Source organism: Bufo gargarizans, chromosome 3 (genome assembly GCF_014858855.1).
Source record: "Bufo gargarizans isolate SCDJY-AF-19 chromosome 3, ASM1485885v1, whole genome shotgun sequence".
Classification (NCBI taxonomy): domain Eukaryota; kingdom Metazoa; phylum Chordata; class Amphibia; order Anura; family Bufonidae; genus Bufo; species Bufo gargarizans.
Window position 1 is genome coordinate 43570237 of NC_058082.1, and position 19700 is coordinate 43589936.

General features: G+C 48.4%; 1 protein-coding gene across 2 annotated transcripts in view; it reads right to left on the bottom strand.

Moving 5' to 3' along the window:
• The window catches only part of NARS2 (asparaginyl-tRNA synthetase 2, mitochondrial), a 47705-nt gene extending 33102 nt beyond the window's left edge, over positions 1-14603 (bottom strand). For both annotated transcript variants that reach the window (XM_044285354.1, XM_044285353.1), the window contains exons 1-9: positions 14491-14603; positions 10865-11059; positions 9223-9332; positions 7543-7663; positions 7126-7266; positions 4430-4510; positions 3834-3931; positions 2980-3112; positions 2055-2153 (exon numbers count right to left, since the gene is read on the bottom strand). In XM_044285354.1, the coding sequence (XP_044141289.1) occupies positions 2055-2153; positions 2980-3112; positions 3834-3931; positions 4430-4510; positions 7126-7266; positions 7543-7663; positions 9223-9332; positions 10865-11017 (936 nt within the window). In that variant the 5' untranslated portion in view covers positions 11018-11059; positions 14491-14603. The remainder of the gene's footprint in view (positions 1-2054; positions 2154-2979; positions 3113-3833; positions 3932-4429; positions 4511-7125; positions 7267-7542; positions 7664-9222; positions 9333-10864; positions 11060-14490) is intronic.
• Between the last annotated feature and the right edge of the window lie 5097 nt (positions 14604-19700).

Below are 19700 nucleotides of genomic sequence, written 5' to 3' on the forward strand. Positions count from 1 at the left end.
GACGGAGCAGATTTGAACTACCATTTACAGCAGCAAATCCAGCGGCAGTGAGAGGCCGTGTCCCTCCCGCTAAGCCTCACCCTCTTTTACTGACACTTTAGAAGTTAAAAGTCACAAATTATGGCGCACGTTTGGCTTGCTCCATAATTTGCGCCTTTTTTTTATGCCAGAAAAGCGGTACAAAACCGTTGCTATATCTGCCCCAATGAATATTGCGTCCCTCTGCACAATTCTATCACTAAAGGGTATTAAAATATTCCCACTGAGACAATGGAGGCATATTGCTAGGATATGTCCCCATTGTCCGATAGATGTGGGTCCCATAGCTGGGAATGGAGCGGAGAAAGTGGTGGCTAGAGGACAACGAATTTCCCCGGGTCCGGTCACCGCCAATCGCTCTCCCCATAGAAGTTAATAGGGGTGCACCACGCTTGAGCGGCCACCGCTCCCATTCATTTCTATGAGGCCGATGGAAATAGCCGAGCCAGCGCTTAGCTATTTTCGGCGGCCCCACAGAAAAGAATGGAGTGTAGCCGCGCATGTGGACTTTGTCGGCTGCCTTTATGAGATAGGTGCGGGTCCCAGTGGGGGTGTAGCTAGCAGGGGGAGGAGGGGTGATGGTCACAGGGCACACTCACATGGTGGCGCCCACCAAGGGACAGATGGCGATTCCCTGGTAAACACCACTCTCGACTGTATCAGTGTCCACAGGACAGCCGTACAGATGACCTCTGTGGTAGGGCACAGAGAGACAGGCTGCCTTGCCACTCTCCATCTCGTGGGTGCTTTAAACCTGTGGCGTACAGTACCGGGACCGAGTAGAGGCGCAGGCTACGATGTCGTCATCAGGATGCCAGCTGTGTAGGGACTCAATAGCAGCGCTTGTTGGGGGATCGTAGGGAGTACAACTTTTATTATTTTGGGGGTATCTGTGGCTACCATAGTATCTTGGGGGCATTTGTGTGGGCATCTATGACTAGCATATAATTTTGAGGGCATCTGAGGTTGGCATATTATTTGGGGGGCATCCGTGGCTGACATATTTGTGAGCAGCTGTGGCTGGCATATGGGGTAATTATAGTGATGATACTATTAAGTACAGCATTTGGGGGCATCATGCCACGCAGCGGTTCAGGAAGAGGCGCTCCAGCAGCAGGTCTAGGTGGTGAGCTGGTGACTGCTTCTTGATGTGTCGTCAGCCGATGCCGCTTAACGGACAGGTTTGACAGGTTAGACGACAAAGCAAACATAACCATTACTAAGAAAACGGTGCTGCCGGCAGCCGAGACGTGAACGACTTTAACCCTTCAGTGACATCGTGGTACATGTGTCCAGGGACATGTCGGGGGCTCAGCAGCTGAGCCTGCTCCATATATGGTTGTCTTATACAGAGGATACCCGTCTGCAGCGACCTGGATCGGAAATAACTCTGATCCTGGCAGTTTAGTTCCTCCGATGACATTGATCATGGGATAGAGAGAGAGAGAGGGAGGGGGGTTCTCTCTCCTCCAATTCTGACCCCCCTCCACTGGCGCTATTGCAGGGGGCCAGCTTCGTACCAGAGGCACGGTATAATTGGATAGCGGTAAAAGCACAATACGCTGCAATACAGAAGTACCGCAGTGAATCGTACAAGTGATTGCAGGATCAAGATCCCTAAGGGGGGACTAAAAAAAAGAAATACACGCAGCTCCAGCGACTGACACATAAAAAATATATGGCGACACATATGTGGCTCCTAATGAACATGCCGCTTTTTACTCCAGCATGCTTGGGACGTCTGTGCTTGTATATAATTCCTTGCACCATATACTCATTTGGAGAAATCGACTCCCGGGAGTCACGTGCTGCCCCTGACTGGTCTCTGAAACCTGAGCTGATGACCAGGTTTCCATCTCCTGGGATCCCTAGTGATCAACTGTAATCTGTGTGGGAAGCTGACAGCAACTTCCCTACAGCACCACCACAGGCGAAATGAAGTATTACATGGTGTCCAGACAAATCAATGGGCTATAGAGACAATGTACAGACATGCCAGGTCCTCCCGCACCCACCTGCTGTCCCGGCGATACATGTTTAAAGAAAAAGTTCATCTCGTCAGGGCAATTGGACAGTAACGTTGTGGTTGTGTCTTTAAATAGATTCTCCATCACCTAGAAGAAGAAAGGAGAATGACGCGCAAGGAGCCACAGGATGAAACTCTGCGAGGAAGTAAAATTATTATTATAATGTTATACTATTTAAACATGTAAAGTGGAATTCCAGGAGAAAGCGGAAAATCAAGGTGCCCAATCTGCTCCCATAGCCGGTACCAAGCCACACATTCTCCATAGTCTTCTAGCAGGGCAATTCTGCAGCCTGGCTGAAAGATTAGGTCTAGGGTAGTGGTTGGCACGACCCCTGGGAATCTGCACAGGACATAAATATGACAGTTATTTCTTGCACAGGTTCCTGGGTTGGTCATGACAACTGCTGTAGGCGGCAGCCAGAGGACCTGAACTCCCACGAAGGGGCTACAGTGCCGGTATAGAGCTGCGTTCTCCGCCGGGCCACCTGGTTGTGCAGGGAAGTGCAGCCTGCCATAGTCACTAAGATGGGACTACAGTTCACTACACAGCAGGTAGCCGGGCACAGCTGTGTTGAGGAAATGGGAAGCAGCGATAAGACAGGACTACTGCCGCCTCAGGAGTGGTAAGGGTCCTAGAGGTCACACCCCCACAAATCATAAAGTGGTGGCAAATCCTAACAAAGGAATAGCCCTTTCCCAGACTCGTGGACGGTAGATCCGTTATTTAGCTGCACAGACCTACCATTCAGAAATCTTTAGAAAGCTGGCTGGAAATGGTTGTCGGCCATATCAGTTGTCATCCAGTTTTACCAGATGCAACACTTGAAAATTATTATTTTTTCACAGCTTGACAGAAGAAGCTGAAAACTCCAGAATGGAAGCATCACGGGTCCCCCCCCCCCAGCTCCAACCTGCATTATGTCCTCCAAGCTTTCTGTGAAGGAGACTTCTGCTTCCACCATGTAGAACTCGGCCAGATGCCTCCGACTCTGGGAATTCTCCGCTCGAAATGTGGGGCCAAAGGTGAAGGCTTTCCTGAACCCCCTGAATAAAATACAAGGGAGGTTATCAATTAGACAGTTCATAAAAGTATAAGTGAGGTGTGTGACCTCCGGGATTACACTGCTCAGGGGCGGACTGGCCCCATGTTGTAGGTGGGTCCAAACTGAAAGAAGGTGGAGCGATACAATTAGGCAGGGACAACAGAAGTAGTCGGGGCAGCGATGCTATAATGCAGCACACGATACCGCCCCAGCGGATCCAAATGCCACAGTGCAGCATAAAATACTGCCGCCTTCGCTGCAGTATTCAATGCTATCACCATCCTGACGACTTGAACTCAGCAGGGCATCTGCAGCCGCCGGCCAGGTGTATAAGTGCCTGATACTCCTACATTAATTAATGCTGAGAGCATCAGTGGCATAAGGAGGCCTTGCTGGTCCTCTGGGCTTCGGCCCACCGGGATTTTCCCTGTAGGGTCCATGGCCAGCCCGCCCCTGATGCTGCTACATAGACTGAGGTCCAGGCCAGAGAGCTAGCCACCTGGAACGTAGGTCATGCATGTCGCTCATGCAAACGCAACATGCTGAATATAATATGTGGCCCTTAGATAGAGTCAGGGGCCGTATCTAAGGCCTTGCAGTCTACTATGTGGCCCTTAGATAGAGTCAGGGGCCGTATCTAAGGCCTTGCAGTCTACTAAAAAAATCCTGCCAATGCAGATACTCAATCAGCTTTCCAAAATTTCTTTCAAAAAGTGCATTACCCTGATATGACCTCCAGGTGCAGTTGTCCAGACACAGTAAGGTAAGCGGGGACTCCAAAAAAGCCGCCATCCTCCTGCGTGCCGTCTCTGCTTGAAGCCTATGAGATGAAGAAATAAAATAAAAAAATAGTGAGAGGGTGCCCCCCCTAGTGGTGAATTATTGATGCTGCACCTAGAGGGGCCAAAAGGGACAGCTCCAGTCCATAATGGGGCATACCGATGACATATTCCCTTTAGGTCACTGGTCCATCACTGGGAGGGGGGGACCATTGTCTGGAATCTGACTTTTTGCTAAAGACAACTGCTCCACTTTACTATTGCACTAGTTTTGATAGTTCTGCCCTATGGTTTCCATCACCCACAGCAACCAATCAGATCCCATTTTGGGAATTTAGACATCATCCAACCGGTTTCTATGGCAATACTGTCACTCAACCCCTCTCCCACCTGAAACGGCTGATAACAGAGAACAATAGACTGTATTCACCTGCAAAGCAAATGCAGAGGGGACAGACTGCGGGGCCGCTGTCCCTTTAACGGCTCCTTGTGTTTGAAATGTCTCTTGGATATTACAGCAGGGTAAATTTCACACCTACCTCCACCTGGAAGAGTTCTCCGGCGCCCTCGCAGTCGTTAGAGGTAATTATGGGGGTGTGGACGTGAACGTATCCATTACTCTATCAGGGGAGAGAACACAGAGTAATATTACACAGTAGAACATAATCCCCGGCACAAAGATATCACGGATGCTGGCGATATGAGCAGTGTATTTTTATGTATGGAGCACCCCCTTGTGGCCACACTGTTAAATGCAGCTAAGGAAAAAAATCCACAGTAAATATAAATCCTCAGGTCTATCTCTCCTGTCATGTTCAATTCAGTCATCGCTTAATCATTACTGAGGAGTAACTGGGTAAGAATCAACATGGACACCATTAAAGCTCCCCTGCAGTCCGCCACTCAGACAGCAAATATACATAGATATTGCGCTTATATATTGATATCCCTTCTAATTACTGATTGATAATTATTTTAATCATGTGATGATTTTAAAAGAACATAGTATTACTCATATTTTTAATTTTTTTTGGATAGATAATTTATTTGAGTATTCCTAATAATTCAGAGTAAGATATTAGGCGACCTGAAATAGTTTAATAAATATACATATTTAACAGCGCTCAATAAATATGGGGGTGAGGGGTGCATCACTATGTGACTAGGTAAACGAGAAGGGGTTAATAACATCTTAATTGGTTGACATCTTTGAATTGTACTTTATAGATGATCAATTGTCAGTGCAATAAAAATATGGATGGAAAGCCGCGCCACCTGGTGGTAACAGTGGCTAAATGCAGCTAATAATAATCCCCAATTTGTGATCATTCCTAATCAACTATCATAATGGACAGAGAACAAGGACGGAGAGACTTGTGGGGAAAAAAACATTACTAGGCCTATGGCGACTTGTACAACCCCTGACTAAGGCTAATTTCACACTTGCGTTGTTTTCCAGTATTGTAATCCGGCAGAGGATCTCAATACCGAAAAAAATAAAAAAAAAAGTTTACGTTTTGTCCTCATGCATTCTGAATGGAAAAAAAGATCCGTTCAGGATGCATCAGGATGTCTTGCGTTCCGTCAGCATTCCGTTTTGTGCCCAGACAGAAAACAGCTGCAAGCTGCAGTTTTGTGTCCGGTCATAAAAATTGAAAAAAAACGGCACTGAAAACAATGTAAGTCAACGGTGTTGGGTATGTTTTTTTTAAAAGCCTAAAATACCGGATCCGTCACCTATTGACTTTCAATGTATTTAGTTACGGATCCGTTCTGATTTCACATAACAGCATACTAACGGAACTTATGCATCCTGATGTGTAAAATCAAAACGGATGCGTTTAATTCCGGTATGGAGATCCTCTGCCGGATCTCAATACCGGAATTAACAAGGCGAGTGTAATAGTAGCTTTAGTACGGCTTAAGGAAATATTTGACACCCCCATGGCGATCTTTTTTTTGATTCTCCAGAGCTTCTATAACGAGTGGCTCCAACACTAGAGGAATGCAGTTTACACGGAGCATCCATTGATTTCAATGGGTACTGAGTAAAGTTTAACCTCTTATGGACCACCTACTGTACCTGGCAGGTGGTCCTGGTGGTTAAATCCAGAAGCCATTATATCCGGCCTAGCAGTGACGTGCCATTCTTGCAAATGTGGCTGCTGAAGCCAGGGATTGGGCAGAGGTCACCAAGTGGGACTTAACCACTTCCGCAGGAACTGGAAGAGGCCAGGAATAGGGTAATGGCACATAGGCTTAGGTTCTGACCATTGGGCTCCTAGGCCGGACAAAACCTTTAAGCCCACCTACCCGAATGTCGGGTGCCTGGCTGTCAGAGACTGCTAAGCACCCAGGAATGAACACAAAAACACTGCGGCTGCCTCTACCGGTCCTGGTGGTCACAGTTAAAGGGGTTGTGTGCTAAGTTATCCCCTACCCACAGGATAGCTAACAACTAGCAGATCGCAGTGGGTCTGATCGCTGGGACCCCCACCGATCCTGATAAGGGGGGTCCCGTTGTGACGGAGCGGCAGGTTGTGCATGTGCACTGACGCTCCATTCATTCTCTATGGGAGTGCCAGGGATAGCTGAGCACTGTACTTGGCTACTTCAGAGAATAAATGGGGCATCAGTGCGTATACACAGCCTGCCGCTCCATCACAACATGGGAACAAGGCATCAGTTATTGGGATCGGTGGGGGTCCCAGCGGTTGGACCCCCAGCGAACAGCTAGTTATCCCCTATCTGATCGAAAAGGGGATAACTTATAAACTTGACACAACCCCTTTAAAGGGAATGTAAACTTTTGCAAGCATATTTTTTTCCTTCCACGCTCTTGAAAGGCCACCATGCAAATAATCTTGATTAAAATCTCCTACCGTTTTGTGTACGCAGCCCCTACGGAGACCTACGCGCCTCCATAGCTACAGATTAAACAAGCGAACCCTGTGCAGTTTCATCCTGCGGTCACTCCCTCTGCCCTCTCTTTTATGACAGACAGTAGAAGGGAGGCAGACTTAAGAAAGTTACATATGACTGCAGGATCAGACTACGTAGGGCTTGTTTGTAGTCTGTAACCATGGAGACCCATTCATTTGCACAGAAGCTGCATACAGAAAACAGTAGATCGTAATCAAGACGATCTGCTCAGGTAAGCAGCCGCTCACCAGGGAGTCTTTAAACATGAAGCCAACCCTCAGCTTCACACAGACCAAAGAGGAAACCTCCAAACCTTGAAGAACTGGTGGATGGCCGACGTGGCTTCACTGCGGACCCTGAGTAACGAACCAAATGCGTTTGTCCTGCAGCGGAGGTGAGGAAACTGGCGGACATATTCTGGAGGGTGATGTTCTTTAATTTTAAAGGGAAATTCCTGCAAAAAACAAAACAAAACCCCAGCAATTATATATTAGAGATATCCTCCGTGTCTGTGAGGTTGGATGCTGTGAGAGGGGGGAAAGAGCTGACATTGCACCAGGAAGAGCACCCCCACACAGAGAAACCATATGAGGATCCGTTGGCCAATGGACTGCGAAAATCCGAGAAGATTTCTGCCGCAGCGGCACTCAGAGTGAAAAACCACTGCAGAATACGAGCACCGAGCGAACGTGCCCTAAGTGTGCATCCCACAATTTTCACCCCTTCATACCTTGGAGTCACAGTCTCCTGTTACACGAATCTCCTGGGCCTTCAGCTCCACATTCTGTTTTTTGCTGGGGCTCTTCACCAACTCACCGCTGACTTCGACCGAACTGCCGAAACTGATCGCACTGTATAATAAAAAAATAAAAAATAAAGCATGCTGATGGTTTCCGTTATTAACCAGTTGCAAGCCATCAGAAAGCTTGTGGACAAAAAGCAGGGGGCAGTTACTTCTTCCTATATCAGATTGTAACACCATCTGGTGTAAAGAAGAACCGTGCAGAAGTCTTTAAAGGGGTTGTGTCTCATCTCAGGCATTGGTGGCAAAGCGCTAGTATGTGCCGCCAATGTCAGAACGGTGCAGGTCCTACCTCCGGGACCTGCTCCAATCTGCAGAATGGGGCCTGCAAAGCGAGGGACAGTGCACTATTCATGTGTGGCTGCCCTCCATTCACTTCTAGGGGAGTTCCAAAAATAGCCGATAAAGTACCATTTGCTATTTTCAAAACTCTTATAGCGGTGCGGCTGCGCTTGCGCAGTGTGCTCTACTTTACTTTAGGGGGTCTGTTCTGCCAATAGGAGTTTGTCCCAGGAGTGGAATATGCACCTAACATCTGTGGCATATCCTAGCCAATGTCATGATGAGACAGCCCCCTTAAGAGCTCTGTGCAGACAGTGAACAAGCAAGGGCTGCTGAGAGAATTCTACTCTGATGCCAAAGGTAAGTAATGTTATGTACGTACATAGTGATTCCACCAGCAGAATAGTGAGTGCAGCTCTGGAGTATAATATATGATGTAACTCAGGATCAGTACAGGATAAGTAATGTAATGTATGTACACAGTGACTGCACCAGCAGAATAGTGAGTGCGGCTCTGGGGTATAATACAGGATGTAACTCAGGATCAGTACAGGATAAGTAATGTAATGTATGTACACAGTGACTGCACCAGCAGAATAGTGAGTGCAGCTCTGGAGTATAATACAGGATGTAACTCAGGATCAGTACAGGATAAGTAATGTAATGTATGTACACAGTGACTGCACCAGCAGAATAGTGAGTGCAGCTCTGGAGTATAATATATGATGTAACTCAGGATCAGTACAGGATAAGTAATGTAATGTATGTACACAGTGACTGCACCAACAGAATAGTGAGTGCAGCTCTGGAGTATAATATATGATGTAACTCAGGATCAGTACAGGATAAGTAATGGATGTACACAGTGACTGCACCAGCAGAATAGTGAGTGCAGCTCTGGAGTATAATACAGGATGTAATTCAGGATCAGTACAGGATAAGTAATGTAATGTATGTACACAGTGACTGCACCAGCAGAATAGTGAGTGCAGCTCTGGAGGATAATACAGGATGTAACTCAGGATCAGTACAGGATAAGTAATGTAATGTATGTACACAGTGACTGCACCAACAGAATAGTGAGTGCAGCTCTGGAGTATAATGTAACTATAACGAGGGAACTGTCATGTCCACACATTACACAGACAGCCCATTGAGTGTGCTGCGGGGGAACTGAACATCTGTATTAGCAGTTAGACATCCTTTAGTTGACTTACTGTCAGAAGATCCTTCAAGCAAACAGAACTGTCCAAAGCAGACATTCCTGTATGCAATGAAGCATCCGCGCGGAGCCATCATGGGTCTAGTGTATTCTGCACGTCATACCTGCTCTGAAGACCCGGCTCGGCCACAATCTGGAGACTTTCCAGTGAGGTGCCATCATTCACATGCAGGAATAAAACTTCTTTCTGTGAGCGGACGGAGCGGACCCAGCCCTGTGAGAAGAGGGGGCACAACATACATGACGATGCACACACTACATTAGTATTCACATGTGCTGCCATCTGGTGGCCAAACCGGCAGCTGCACTGCAGATAGAGCCTAGGAAAAGTCTCACATTACGGCCTGGTTGTCAGAAGATTAAAGGGGTTGTGGACACAAGACCAACATTACTGCACCACACTACACAACATTACTAACCCCTTCACTACACTACAACACCAGGGATGCAGGTATTAACCCCTTCACTACACCACCAGGCATGCTGGCTTTAACCCTTTTACTAAGGCCTCTTCCACACGAACCTTTTTTTTCCCCGTTTACGTTCCGTTTTTTTTTGCGTTCCGTATACGGAACCATTCATTTCAATGGATCCGCAAAAAAAACACAAAAAAACGGAAGGTACTACGTATCCCTTCCATTTCCGTTCAAAGATAGAACATGTCCTATTATTATCCGCATAACGGACATAAATAGTACCGTACTATCAGGGGCCAGCTGTTCCGTTCCGCAAAAAACGGAATGCACACGGACGTCATCCGTATTTTTGGCGGATCCGTTTTTTTGCGGCCCGCAAAATACTGAAAAAGCCATACGGTCGTGTGCAAAAGGGCCTGAGCTTGACCACCAGGAATGCTGGCTTTAACCCCTTCACTGAGCTAGATCACCAGGGATGCTGGCTTTAACCCCTTCACTGAGCTAGATCACCAGAGATGCTAGATTTAACCCTCTCACCACACTAGACCACCAGAGATGCTATCATTACCCCATTCAATACACTAGACCACCAAGGACACTGACATTAACCCCTTCACTACCCTACAACACTATGGGTGCAGGCATTAAAGGGGTTATCTGACCCCTGAAATATCTCCTCTATATGCCCGGGCCCCCCACACAGGTTGTACTTACCTCGCTCCCCGGGACCCGCGTCGCTTCTGAAGCCCACACAGCCGCCGCTGCATCTCCCTGTCACTCAGATGAAAACATCCGGAGTCGGGTAGGGCAGCTAATGGCAGGCGGTGACGAGCCTCCCTAGCATTGCGGGTGACGCTAGGGAGGCTCGTCCCCGTCAGCACCTGCCATTGGCTGCCCCCCCCCCAATGTTTTCATCCATACGATGGGGAGATGTAGGGCTTCAGAAGCAACGCGGGAGCCAGGAAGCGAGGTAAGTACATTGTGTGTGAGGGGCCCGGGCATATGGGGGAGCATTTCAGGGGTCAGACAACCCCTTTGATCACTTCATTACACTACAACACCAGGGATGCTGGTATCAATCCCTTCACTACGATAGTAGGGCTATTATTAATTTGCCCATACAGGCCACACAGGATGACCACAGAGCCCCCCTGGCCTACCAGGGATATTATTATTAGACCCTAGGCTATATTATACCAATATTCAGTATTAACCCTTTATCTACCCCAAGGTGCCAGGGTCTAGAATCAGTAGTGCAGCTTCACTTCTAGCCATTGATTTTCGTGGTGGGATTGTCTCGGGTGTATCCCGATGAGGAAAATATAATTACCTGGATTTTTATATTCTTTGAACCTTCTTCAACATTTGCCACAAGAGCTTCACGCACACTTAGCTTGGTGGCTGCCGTGCTGTGCCTCCGGTGACAATGACGCCAAGGACATCGTCCGAGGACGGAGAACATCAGCTTCCTGGGAGCATACATGGCATCAGGCAGTGGAGGACTTTCAGATGAGGTTCACGGTCCCTGAAATAAAACAGGATCAAGTCTGAGGCTTCTGTCCACAATAACTCCAAAGCAGGGTCTGGAACTGCCACACGATGGGAACCAACGGCGCCCAATGGAAACTCATAGGAAAATGGGGTCTAACCGGTTCCTCTGAGGCGCCCGTCACCTCTGACAGCGAAGGTTAACGATGAACCAACACTTCTATGAATGATGTCCTCTCCGCAGGATGAATTCTGATAATTTGGCATCTTTGGGATTATTCCATCATACACACCAGGTATTATGTGTCGGAAGTTTGATCTGGGGTCTGCATTTGTTCAGGGGGTTGAGTCTACGGTCTATATTTATTTGGGATGGTCTGGGGTCTGTATTACTTTAAGGGTCTGGTGTCTCTACTTATTAGAAGGTTTTGTTTCTGTATATAGGAGGGTCTGGGCCGTGTATTGGGTCACGGGGTCTGGTCTGGGGCCTGTACTTATTTGACGGTCTTGTGTGGGGTCTTGATTACTTTAGGGGGTCTTGCGTGAAGCCTCTACTTATTAGGAGGCCTAAGGTTTGTGTTTATTTAGGAGGGTCTGGTCTATGTTTTTGTTTAGGAGTTCTGGTCAGGGGTCTGCATCTATTTTGGTGGTCTGCTCTGGGGTCTTTATTTGTTTAGGGGTCTGGTCTGTTGCCTATATAAGAGGGTCTGGACTGCGGTCAGCTTTGGTTTAAGGGGTCTAGTCTGGGGTCTGTATTTATTTGATGGTCTTGTGTGGGTCTGTACTTATTAGGAAGGGTCTATACTGATTTAGGAAGGTCTGCTCTGCACTTGTGTAGGACCTCTGGTCTGGGATCTGTATTGGTTAAGGTGGTCTCGTCTGGGGTCTGCATTTATTTGAGGGTCTTCTGTGGGGGTTGTACTTCTTTAGGGGGTCTTGTGAGGGTCTGTACTTATTAGGAGGTCTGGGATCTGTATTGATTAAGGAAGGTCTAGGGTTTTTGGGAGATCTGTATTTAAAATAGGTCAGCATTTATTTAAGGGGCTTGTGTGAAGTCGTTATTACTTTAGGGGGTCTTTGTTGGTTTTTACTTATTAGGAGGTCTGGGGTCTATATTGATTTAGGAGGACCTGCTCTGTGTTTATTTAGGACCTGTATTGGTTTATTATTACTATTACAGCGCCATTCATCCCATGGCGCTGTCCATATGATAAGCGGTGAACATACACAATACCAAACAATAGCACTAAGCATGAACAGGTCACGTTACAGACTGGTACAGAAGAGGGTCCTGCCCGCGAGGGCTTAGAATCTACATGGTATGGGAGAAGTACACAGTAGGTGCGGGTGAAGCTGGTCATGGCGGTATAGAGGCAGCAGGGTCACTGGTTGTAGGCTTGTCTGAAGAGGTGGGTTATCAGGTTTCTTTTGAAGGATTCCACTGTAGGTGAGAGTCTGATATGTTGGGGTAGCAAGTTCCAGAGTGTGGGGGAGGCACGGGAGAAATCTTGGAGGTGGTTGTGGGAAGAGGTGATAAGAGGAGAGAAGGAGGTCTTGTGAGGATCGGAGAGTGCGTGTGGGGGTGTATCGGGAAAGTAGCTCAGAGATGTAGGGAGGGGACAGGTTGTGGACGGTCTTGTATGTATTTGTCAGTACTTTGAAGTGAATTCGCTGGGCAATGGGGAGCCAGTGAAGGGATTGGCAGACGGGAGAGGCAGAGGAGTAATAGGGTGAAAGGTGGATTAGTCGGGCAGCAGAGTTGAGGATAGATTGGAGGGGTGCGAGAGTGCTAGATGGAAGGCCACAGAGGAGGATGTTGCAGTAGTCTAGGCAGGAGATGATGAGGGCATGTACAAGCATATTTGCAGACTCCTGGTTGAGGAATGCGCGGATGCGGGAGATGTTCCTGAGTTGGAGGCGGCAGGTGGTTTGAAGGACAGAGCAGAACTGAACCCAAAGGCGGCGGACTTGTGTGACCAGGGAGAGCGGGAAGCCACGGACTGTGATAGAAAGGTTGAGTGAGATGAGGGAAAGATAATACGTTTTGTTTAGGAGGTCTGCATTTTTTTTGAAGCTCTTGTGTGGGGTCTTCATTACTTTAGGGGGGTCTTGTGTGAGTCTGTTCTTATTAGGAGGTCTGGGGTCTATACTGATTTAGGAAGGTCTGCTCTGTATTTGTTTAGGACCTGTGGTCTACGGGTATGTATTGGTTCAGGGGGTCTGCCTTTATTTAGGGGGGGGGGGGGGGGTCTGGTCTGGGGTCTGTATTACTTCAGGGGGTCATGTGTAGTGTGCACTTGTTTGGAGGTCTGTATTGGTTCAGGTGTTCTGGTCTGGGGTCTGTATTGGTTTAGAGGGCCTGCCTTTATTTGGGGGTCTGCATTACTTCAGGGGTTTGCATGCAGTGTGCACTTATTTGTAGGTCTGTATTGGTTTAGGTGGTCTGGGCTATGTTCTGGTTTAGGGGTTCTGCTTATATTTGGTGGTATGGTCTGGGGTCTGTATTACTTCAGAGGTTCACATGTAGTGGGTACTTATCTGGAGGTCTGTATTGGTTAAGGTGGTTCTGGTCTGTGCTCTGCCTTTATTTGGGGGCCTGGTCTGGGGTCTGTATTACTTCAGGGGTCCGGGTGTAGTGTGCACTTATTTGGAGGCCTGTATTAGTTTAGGGGGTCTTGTGTGGGATCTGTACTGGTTTACAGGGTCTGCCTTTATTTGGGGGGGTCTGTATTACTTCAGGGGTTCACATGCAGTGGGTACCGATCTGAAGGTCTGTATTGGTTTAGGGGGGTCTGGATTTCGTTAGGAGGTTTGGTATGGAGAACTAATTATGAGGTCTGTATTTAAAGGGGGTTTCGCACAAAGTACACGTATATCCACCACGCTCAGCTGTTTCCGTTAGACCCATAGACTCTGAATAGAGTGTCAGCACACATGGTCACCCGCAGTGCCATTCAGTGCCCTCCAGGATGTCAGCTGTGGGGACAGCGGGGCTCCCAGGGACCTCACATTCATCACTTATCCTGTAGAGGCGGATGTCACATTCTGGAGCAAGGTGACAACCACTGTTAGGCTGCAGCGGCGGCCATATCGGTTGTCACCCAGCTTTCCAATAGGCAGATATAACTAACAACTGGCCGCTTAACATTTTTAGTGACCCGAAGGAAGAGTCAAGGGCTAAGATACATTATTATTATTATAATAAAAACGTAACCTGAATTTTATAATGTATTTTATAAGAATGACCTGATGATAAATGGCATTTCTACTCAGACAGGAAAGATATAATAATAAATTGAAAAGATACATCTGCTGGAGAACTACAAGTCCCAGCAGTCACAGAGCAAGCACCAGAGAGAAGATGCAGCTTGTAACTATGGAGACAAACACGCAAGTCTCCCTGCCGTGACCGGCTGCCAGCTTGAGAACCCAGGCAGACTCTCTGCTCTTCTCCCTTCCGTCCCCTACCTCACACTGCACTGCTGGGGCTTCTTCACACTTGTCACCGGCTGCAGGCCCCGACTACATCCACAAAATCATTGAAAGAAAGAAGGGGGAAAAAAATGAATCGTCGGCCATTTTCTTGAAGACCTACATAGTTATAATCCAATGGGAGTCTTCACAAAAATGGCGGCCGTACAGGAGTCAAAATGTAATTGACAGGCTGCCGAGCAGAGGGGCGGAGGTGCTCGCCACAGAATGAGGATTTCTGGGTAATGTAGTTTTGTTCCTGGTGTTAGACCTCCTTGTGTTTGGCAGATCTCTGCTTTGGTTATGGGCTGTGGTTTGGTTACTGTTTGATGCTATTTATCTTTGACACATGTGTTGCTAACGTCTTTCTCCCATCATGGTTTCTGTGTTGGCCTGGATGCCGTGGCGTCATGTGGACTGCTCGGGTTGCTGGTTGTGTTTGTGCTACTGCTGCAGGTGCCCCGCCATGACAGCGCCAGCTGTGCAGACCAATGTCCCCAAATACTGCAGAATTAGAAGTGCCACGCAGAGAGTGACACCATTCATAACAGTGCCACGCAGAGAGTGACACTGGACATAACAGTGCCACGCAGAGTGACACCAGACATAACAGTGCCATGCAGAGAGTGACACCGGACATAGCATTGCCACGCAGAGAGTGACATCAGACATAACAGTGCCACGCAGAGAGTGACACCAGACATAACAGTGCCACGCAGAGTGACACAGGACATAACAGTGCCACGCAGAGAGTGACACCGGACATAACAGTGCCACGCAGAGAGTGACACCGGACATAACAGTGCCATGCAGAGAGTGACACCGGACATAACAGTGCCATGCAGAGAGTGACACCAGACATAACAGTGCCACGCAGAGAGTGACACCGGACATAACAGTGCCATGCAGAGAGTGACACCGGACATAACAGTGCCACGCAGAGAGTGACACCGGACATAACAGTGCCACGCAGAGAGTGACACCAGACATAACAGTGCCACGTAGAGAGTGACATCAGACATAACAGTGCCAATCAGAGTGACACCGGACATAACAGTGCCACGCAGAGTGACACCGGACATAACTGCCACGCAGAGAGTGACACCGGACATAACAGTGCCACGCAGAGTGACACCAGACATAACAGTACCACGCAGAGGGTGACACCAGACATAACAGTGCCACGCAGAGAGTGACATCAGACATAACAGTGCCAAGCAGAGTGACACCGGACATAACAGTGCCACGCAGAGTGACACCAGACATAGCAGTGCCACGCAGAGTGACACCGGACATAACAGTGCCACGCAGAGTGACACCAGACATAACAGTGCCACGCAGAGTGACACCAGACATAACAGTGCCACGCAGAGAGTGACACCGGACATAACTGTGCCACGCACAGTGACACCGGACATAACAGTGCCACGCAGAGTGACACCAGACATAACAGTGCTACGCACAGAGTGACACCAGACATAACAGTGCCACGCAGAGAGTGACACCAGACATAACAGTGCCACGTAGAGAGTGACATCAGACATAACAGTGCCAATCAGAGTGACACCGGACATAACAGTGCCACGCAGAGTGACACCGGACATAACTGCCACGCAGAGAGTGACACCGGACATAACAGTGCCACGCAGAGTGACACCAGACATAGCAGTACCACGCAGAGGGTGACACCAGACATAACAGTGCCACACAGAGAGTGACATCAGACATAACAGTGCCAAGCAGAGTGACACCGGACATAACAGTGCCACGCAGAGTGACACCGGACATAACAGTGCCACGCAGAGTGACACCAGACATAACAGTGCCACGCAGAGTGACACCAGACATAACAGTGCCACGCAGAGAGTGACACCGGACATAACAGTGCCACGCACAGTGACACCGGACATAACAGTGCCACGCAGAGTGACACCAGACATAACAGTGCCACGCAGAGAGTGACACCGGACATAACAGTGCCACGCACAGTGACACCAGATATAACAGTGCCATGCAGAGGGTGACACCAGACATAACAGTGCCACGCAGAGAGTGACACCAGACATAATAGTGCCACGCAGAGTGACACCAGACATAGCAGTGCCACACAGAGAGTGACACCGGACATAACAGTGCCACACAGAGAGTGAATCCAGACATAACAGTTCCACGCAGAGGGTGACACCGGACATAACAGTGCCACGCAGGGAGTGACACCAGACATAACAGTGCCACACAGAGAGTGACACCGGACATAACAGTGCCACCCAGAGGGTGGCACCAGACATAACAGTGCCACACAGAGAGTGACACCAGACATAACAGTGCCACACAGAGAGTGACACCAGACATAACAGTGCCACGCAGAGAGTGAATCCAGACATAACAGTTCCACGCAGAGGGTGACACCGGACATAACAGTGCCACGCAGAGAGTGACACCAGACATAACAGTGCCACGCAGAGGGTGGCACCTGACATAACAGTGCCACGCAGAGAGTGACACCAGACATAATAGTGCCACGCAGAGTGACACCAGACATAGCAGTGCCACACAGAGAGTGACACCGGACATAACAGTGCCACACAGAGAGTGAATCCAGACATAACAGTTCCACGCAGAGGGTGACACCGGACATAACAGTGCCACGCAGGGAGTGACACCAGACATAACAGTGCCACACAGAGAGTGACACCGGACATAACAGTGCCACCCAGAGGGTGGCACCAGACATAACAGTGCCACACAGAGAGTGACACCAGACATAACAGTGCCACACAGAGAGTGACACCAGACATAACAGTGCCACGCAGAGAGTGAATCCAGACATAACAGTTCCACGCAGAGGGTGACACCGGACATAACAGTGCCACGCAGAGAGTGACACCAGACATAACAGTGCCACGCAGAGGGTGGCACCTGACATAACAGTGCCATGCAGAGGGTGACACCAGACATAACAGTGCCACACAGAGAGTGACACCAGACATAACAGTGCCACGCAGAGAGTGACACCAGACATAACAGTGCCACGCAGAGAGTGACACCAGACATAACAGTGCCACGCAGAGAGTGACACCAGACATAACAGTGCCACGCAGAGGGTGGTTTCAGACATGACAGTGCCACAGAGAGAGTGACATCAGACATAACAGTGCCACACAGAGAGTGACGCCAGACATAACAGTGCCACGCAGAGAGTGACACCAGACATAACAGCACCACGCAGAGAGTGACGCCAGACATAACAGTGCCACACAGAGAGTGACGCCAGACATAACAGTGCCACACAGAGAGTGACGCCAGACATAACAGTGCCACGCAGAGAGTGACGTCAGACAGAACAGTGCCACACAGAGAGTGATGTCAGTTATAACAGTGCCACGCAGAGAGTGACACCAGACATAACACTGCCACACAGAGAATGACACCAGACATAACAGTGCTGCGCAGAGTGACACAATACATAACAGTGCGGCGCAGAGTGACACAATACATAACAGTGCCACACAGAGAGTGACACCAGACATAACAGTGCCACACAGAGAGTGACACCAGACATAACAGTGCCACGCAGAGAGTGACACCAGAAATAACAGGGCCATAGAGCATCATAGAGAGTGGAGCCAGAAAGAATATAGACTCCCAAAATAATATTGCCATCCTGTAGGGTTCCTGAAAATAGCTGTACCGCACTCAGTGCCTGTAAATAAAATAGTGCCGCACTCACTACTCCTAAATATCATAGTGCCTCATTCAGTGCTCCAAAATATAATAGTGCCGCACTCACTGCTCCTAAATATAATAGTGCCGCACTCAGTGCTCCTAAATATAATAGCGCCACACTCAGTGCTCCTAAATATAATAGTGCCTCATTCAGTGCTCCAAAATATAATAGCGCCACACTCAGTGCTCCTAAATATCATAGTGCCTCACTCAGTGCCTCTAAATATAATAGTGCCGCACTCAGTGCTCCTAAATATCATAGAGAGTGGAGCCAGAAAGAATATTGACTCCCGAAATAATATTGCCTCTTAAAATAACAGTACAGTATGTTAACCCCAAAAATAATATTGCCATACCGTAGGGTTCCTGAAATTAGCTGTGCCTCTAAATATAATAGTGCTGCTCTCAGTGCCTCTAAATATAATAGTGCTGCACACAGTGCCTCTAAATATCATAGTGCCTCACTCAGTGCCTCTAAATATAATAGTGCTGCTCTCAGTGCCTCTAAATATAATAGTGCTGCACACAGTGCCTCTAAATATCATAGTGCCTCACTCAGTGCTTGTAAATATAATAGTACCGCACGCAGTGCCTCTAAATATCATAGTGCCTCACTCATCAATCTTGTTACACGTCGGCTTGAAGCGTTCAGGCAATGTTACGTCTGCCGCCCCGGTGGCATGTTGTCCCGCCTGGAACGTGCAGGTTGTCATACTCGTCTATCGTGTTGCTTGTCTGCTTGAAGCGTTCAGGCAATGTTACATCAGCCGCCCCGATGGCACGTGGTCCTGTCTGGAACGTCCAGGTTGTCATACTCGTTATCTTGTCACACGTCTGCTTGAAGCGTTCAGGCAATGTTACTTCTGCCGCCCCGGTGGCACGTGGTCCTGCCTGGAACGTCCAGGTTGTCATACTCGTCTATCGTGTTGCTTGTCTGCTTGAAGCGTTCAGGCAATGTTACGTCTGCCGCCCCGGTGGCATAGTGTCCTGTCCAGTGGCGACTCTAGGAACAATATATAGGGGGGGCACAAAGATACCACAGTCAAAAATGGGGGGGCACAAACAAAATAAGTATATATCAATAAGATTACAAAATACGAGTGAATTGCGATATGCAGGGATACAGTTATAATAAAGCAATTTACTTACAAAAGAAGCTACTCAGTCGTCTGCTGTGCTGTCCTCTGCTTGCATCCACGTATTCTTTCCCCTTCTTTCTGTCTCTCGTCAGTGCACAGGCACACTGTTATGGTGGATCTGTGGAAGACACATTATGCCTCTCATTAGCCCTCATTATGCCTCTCATATCAGCCCCCATATCAGCCCTTATGCCTCATTAGCTCCCATATCAGCCCTTATGCCTCATTAGCCCCCATATCAGCCCTTATGCCTCATTAGCCCCCATATCAGCCCTTATGCCTCATTAGCCCCCATTATGCCTCTTATTAGCCCCATTATGCCTCTTATTAGCCCCCATATGC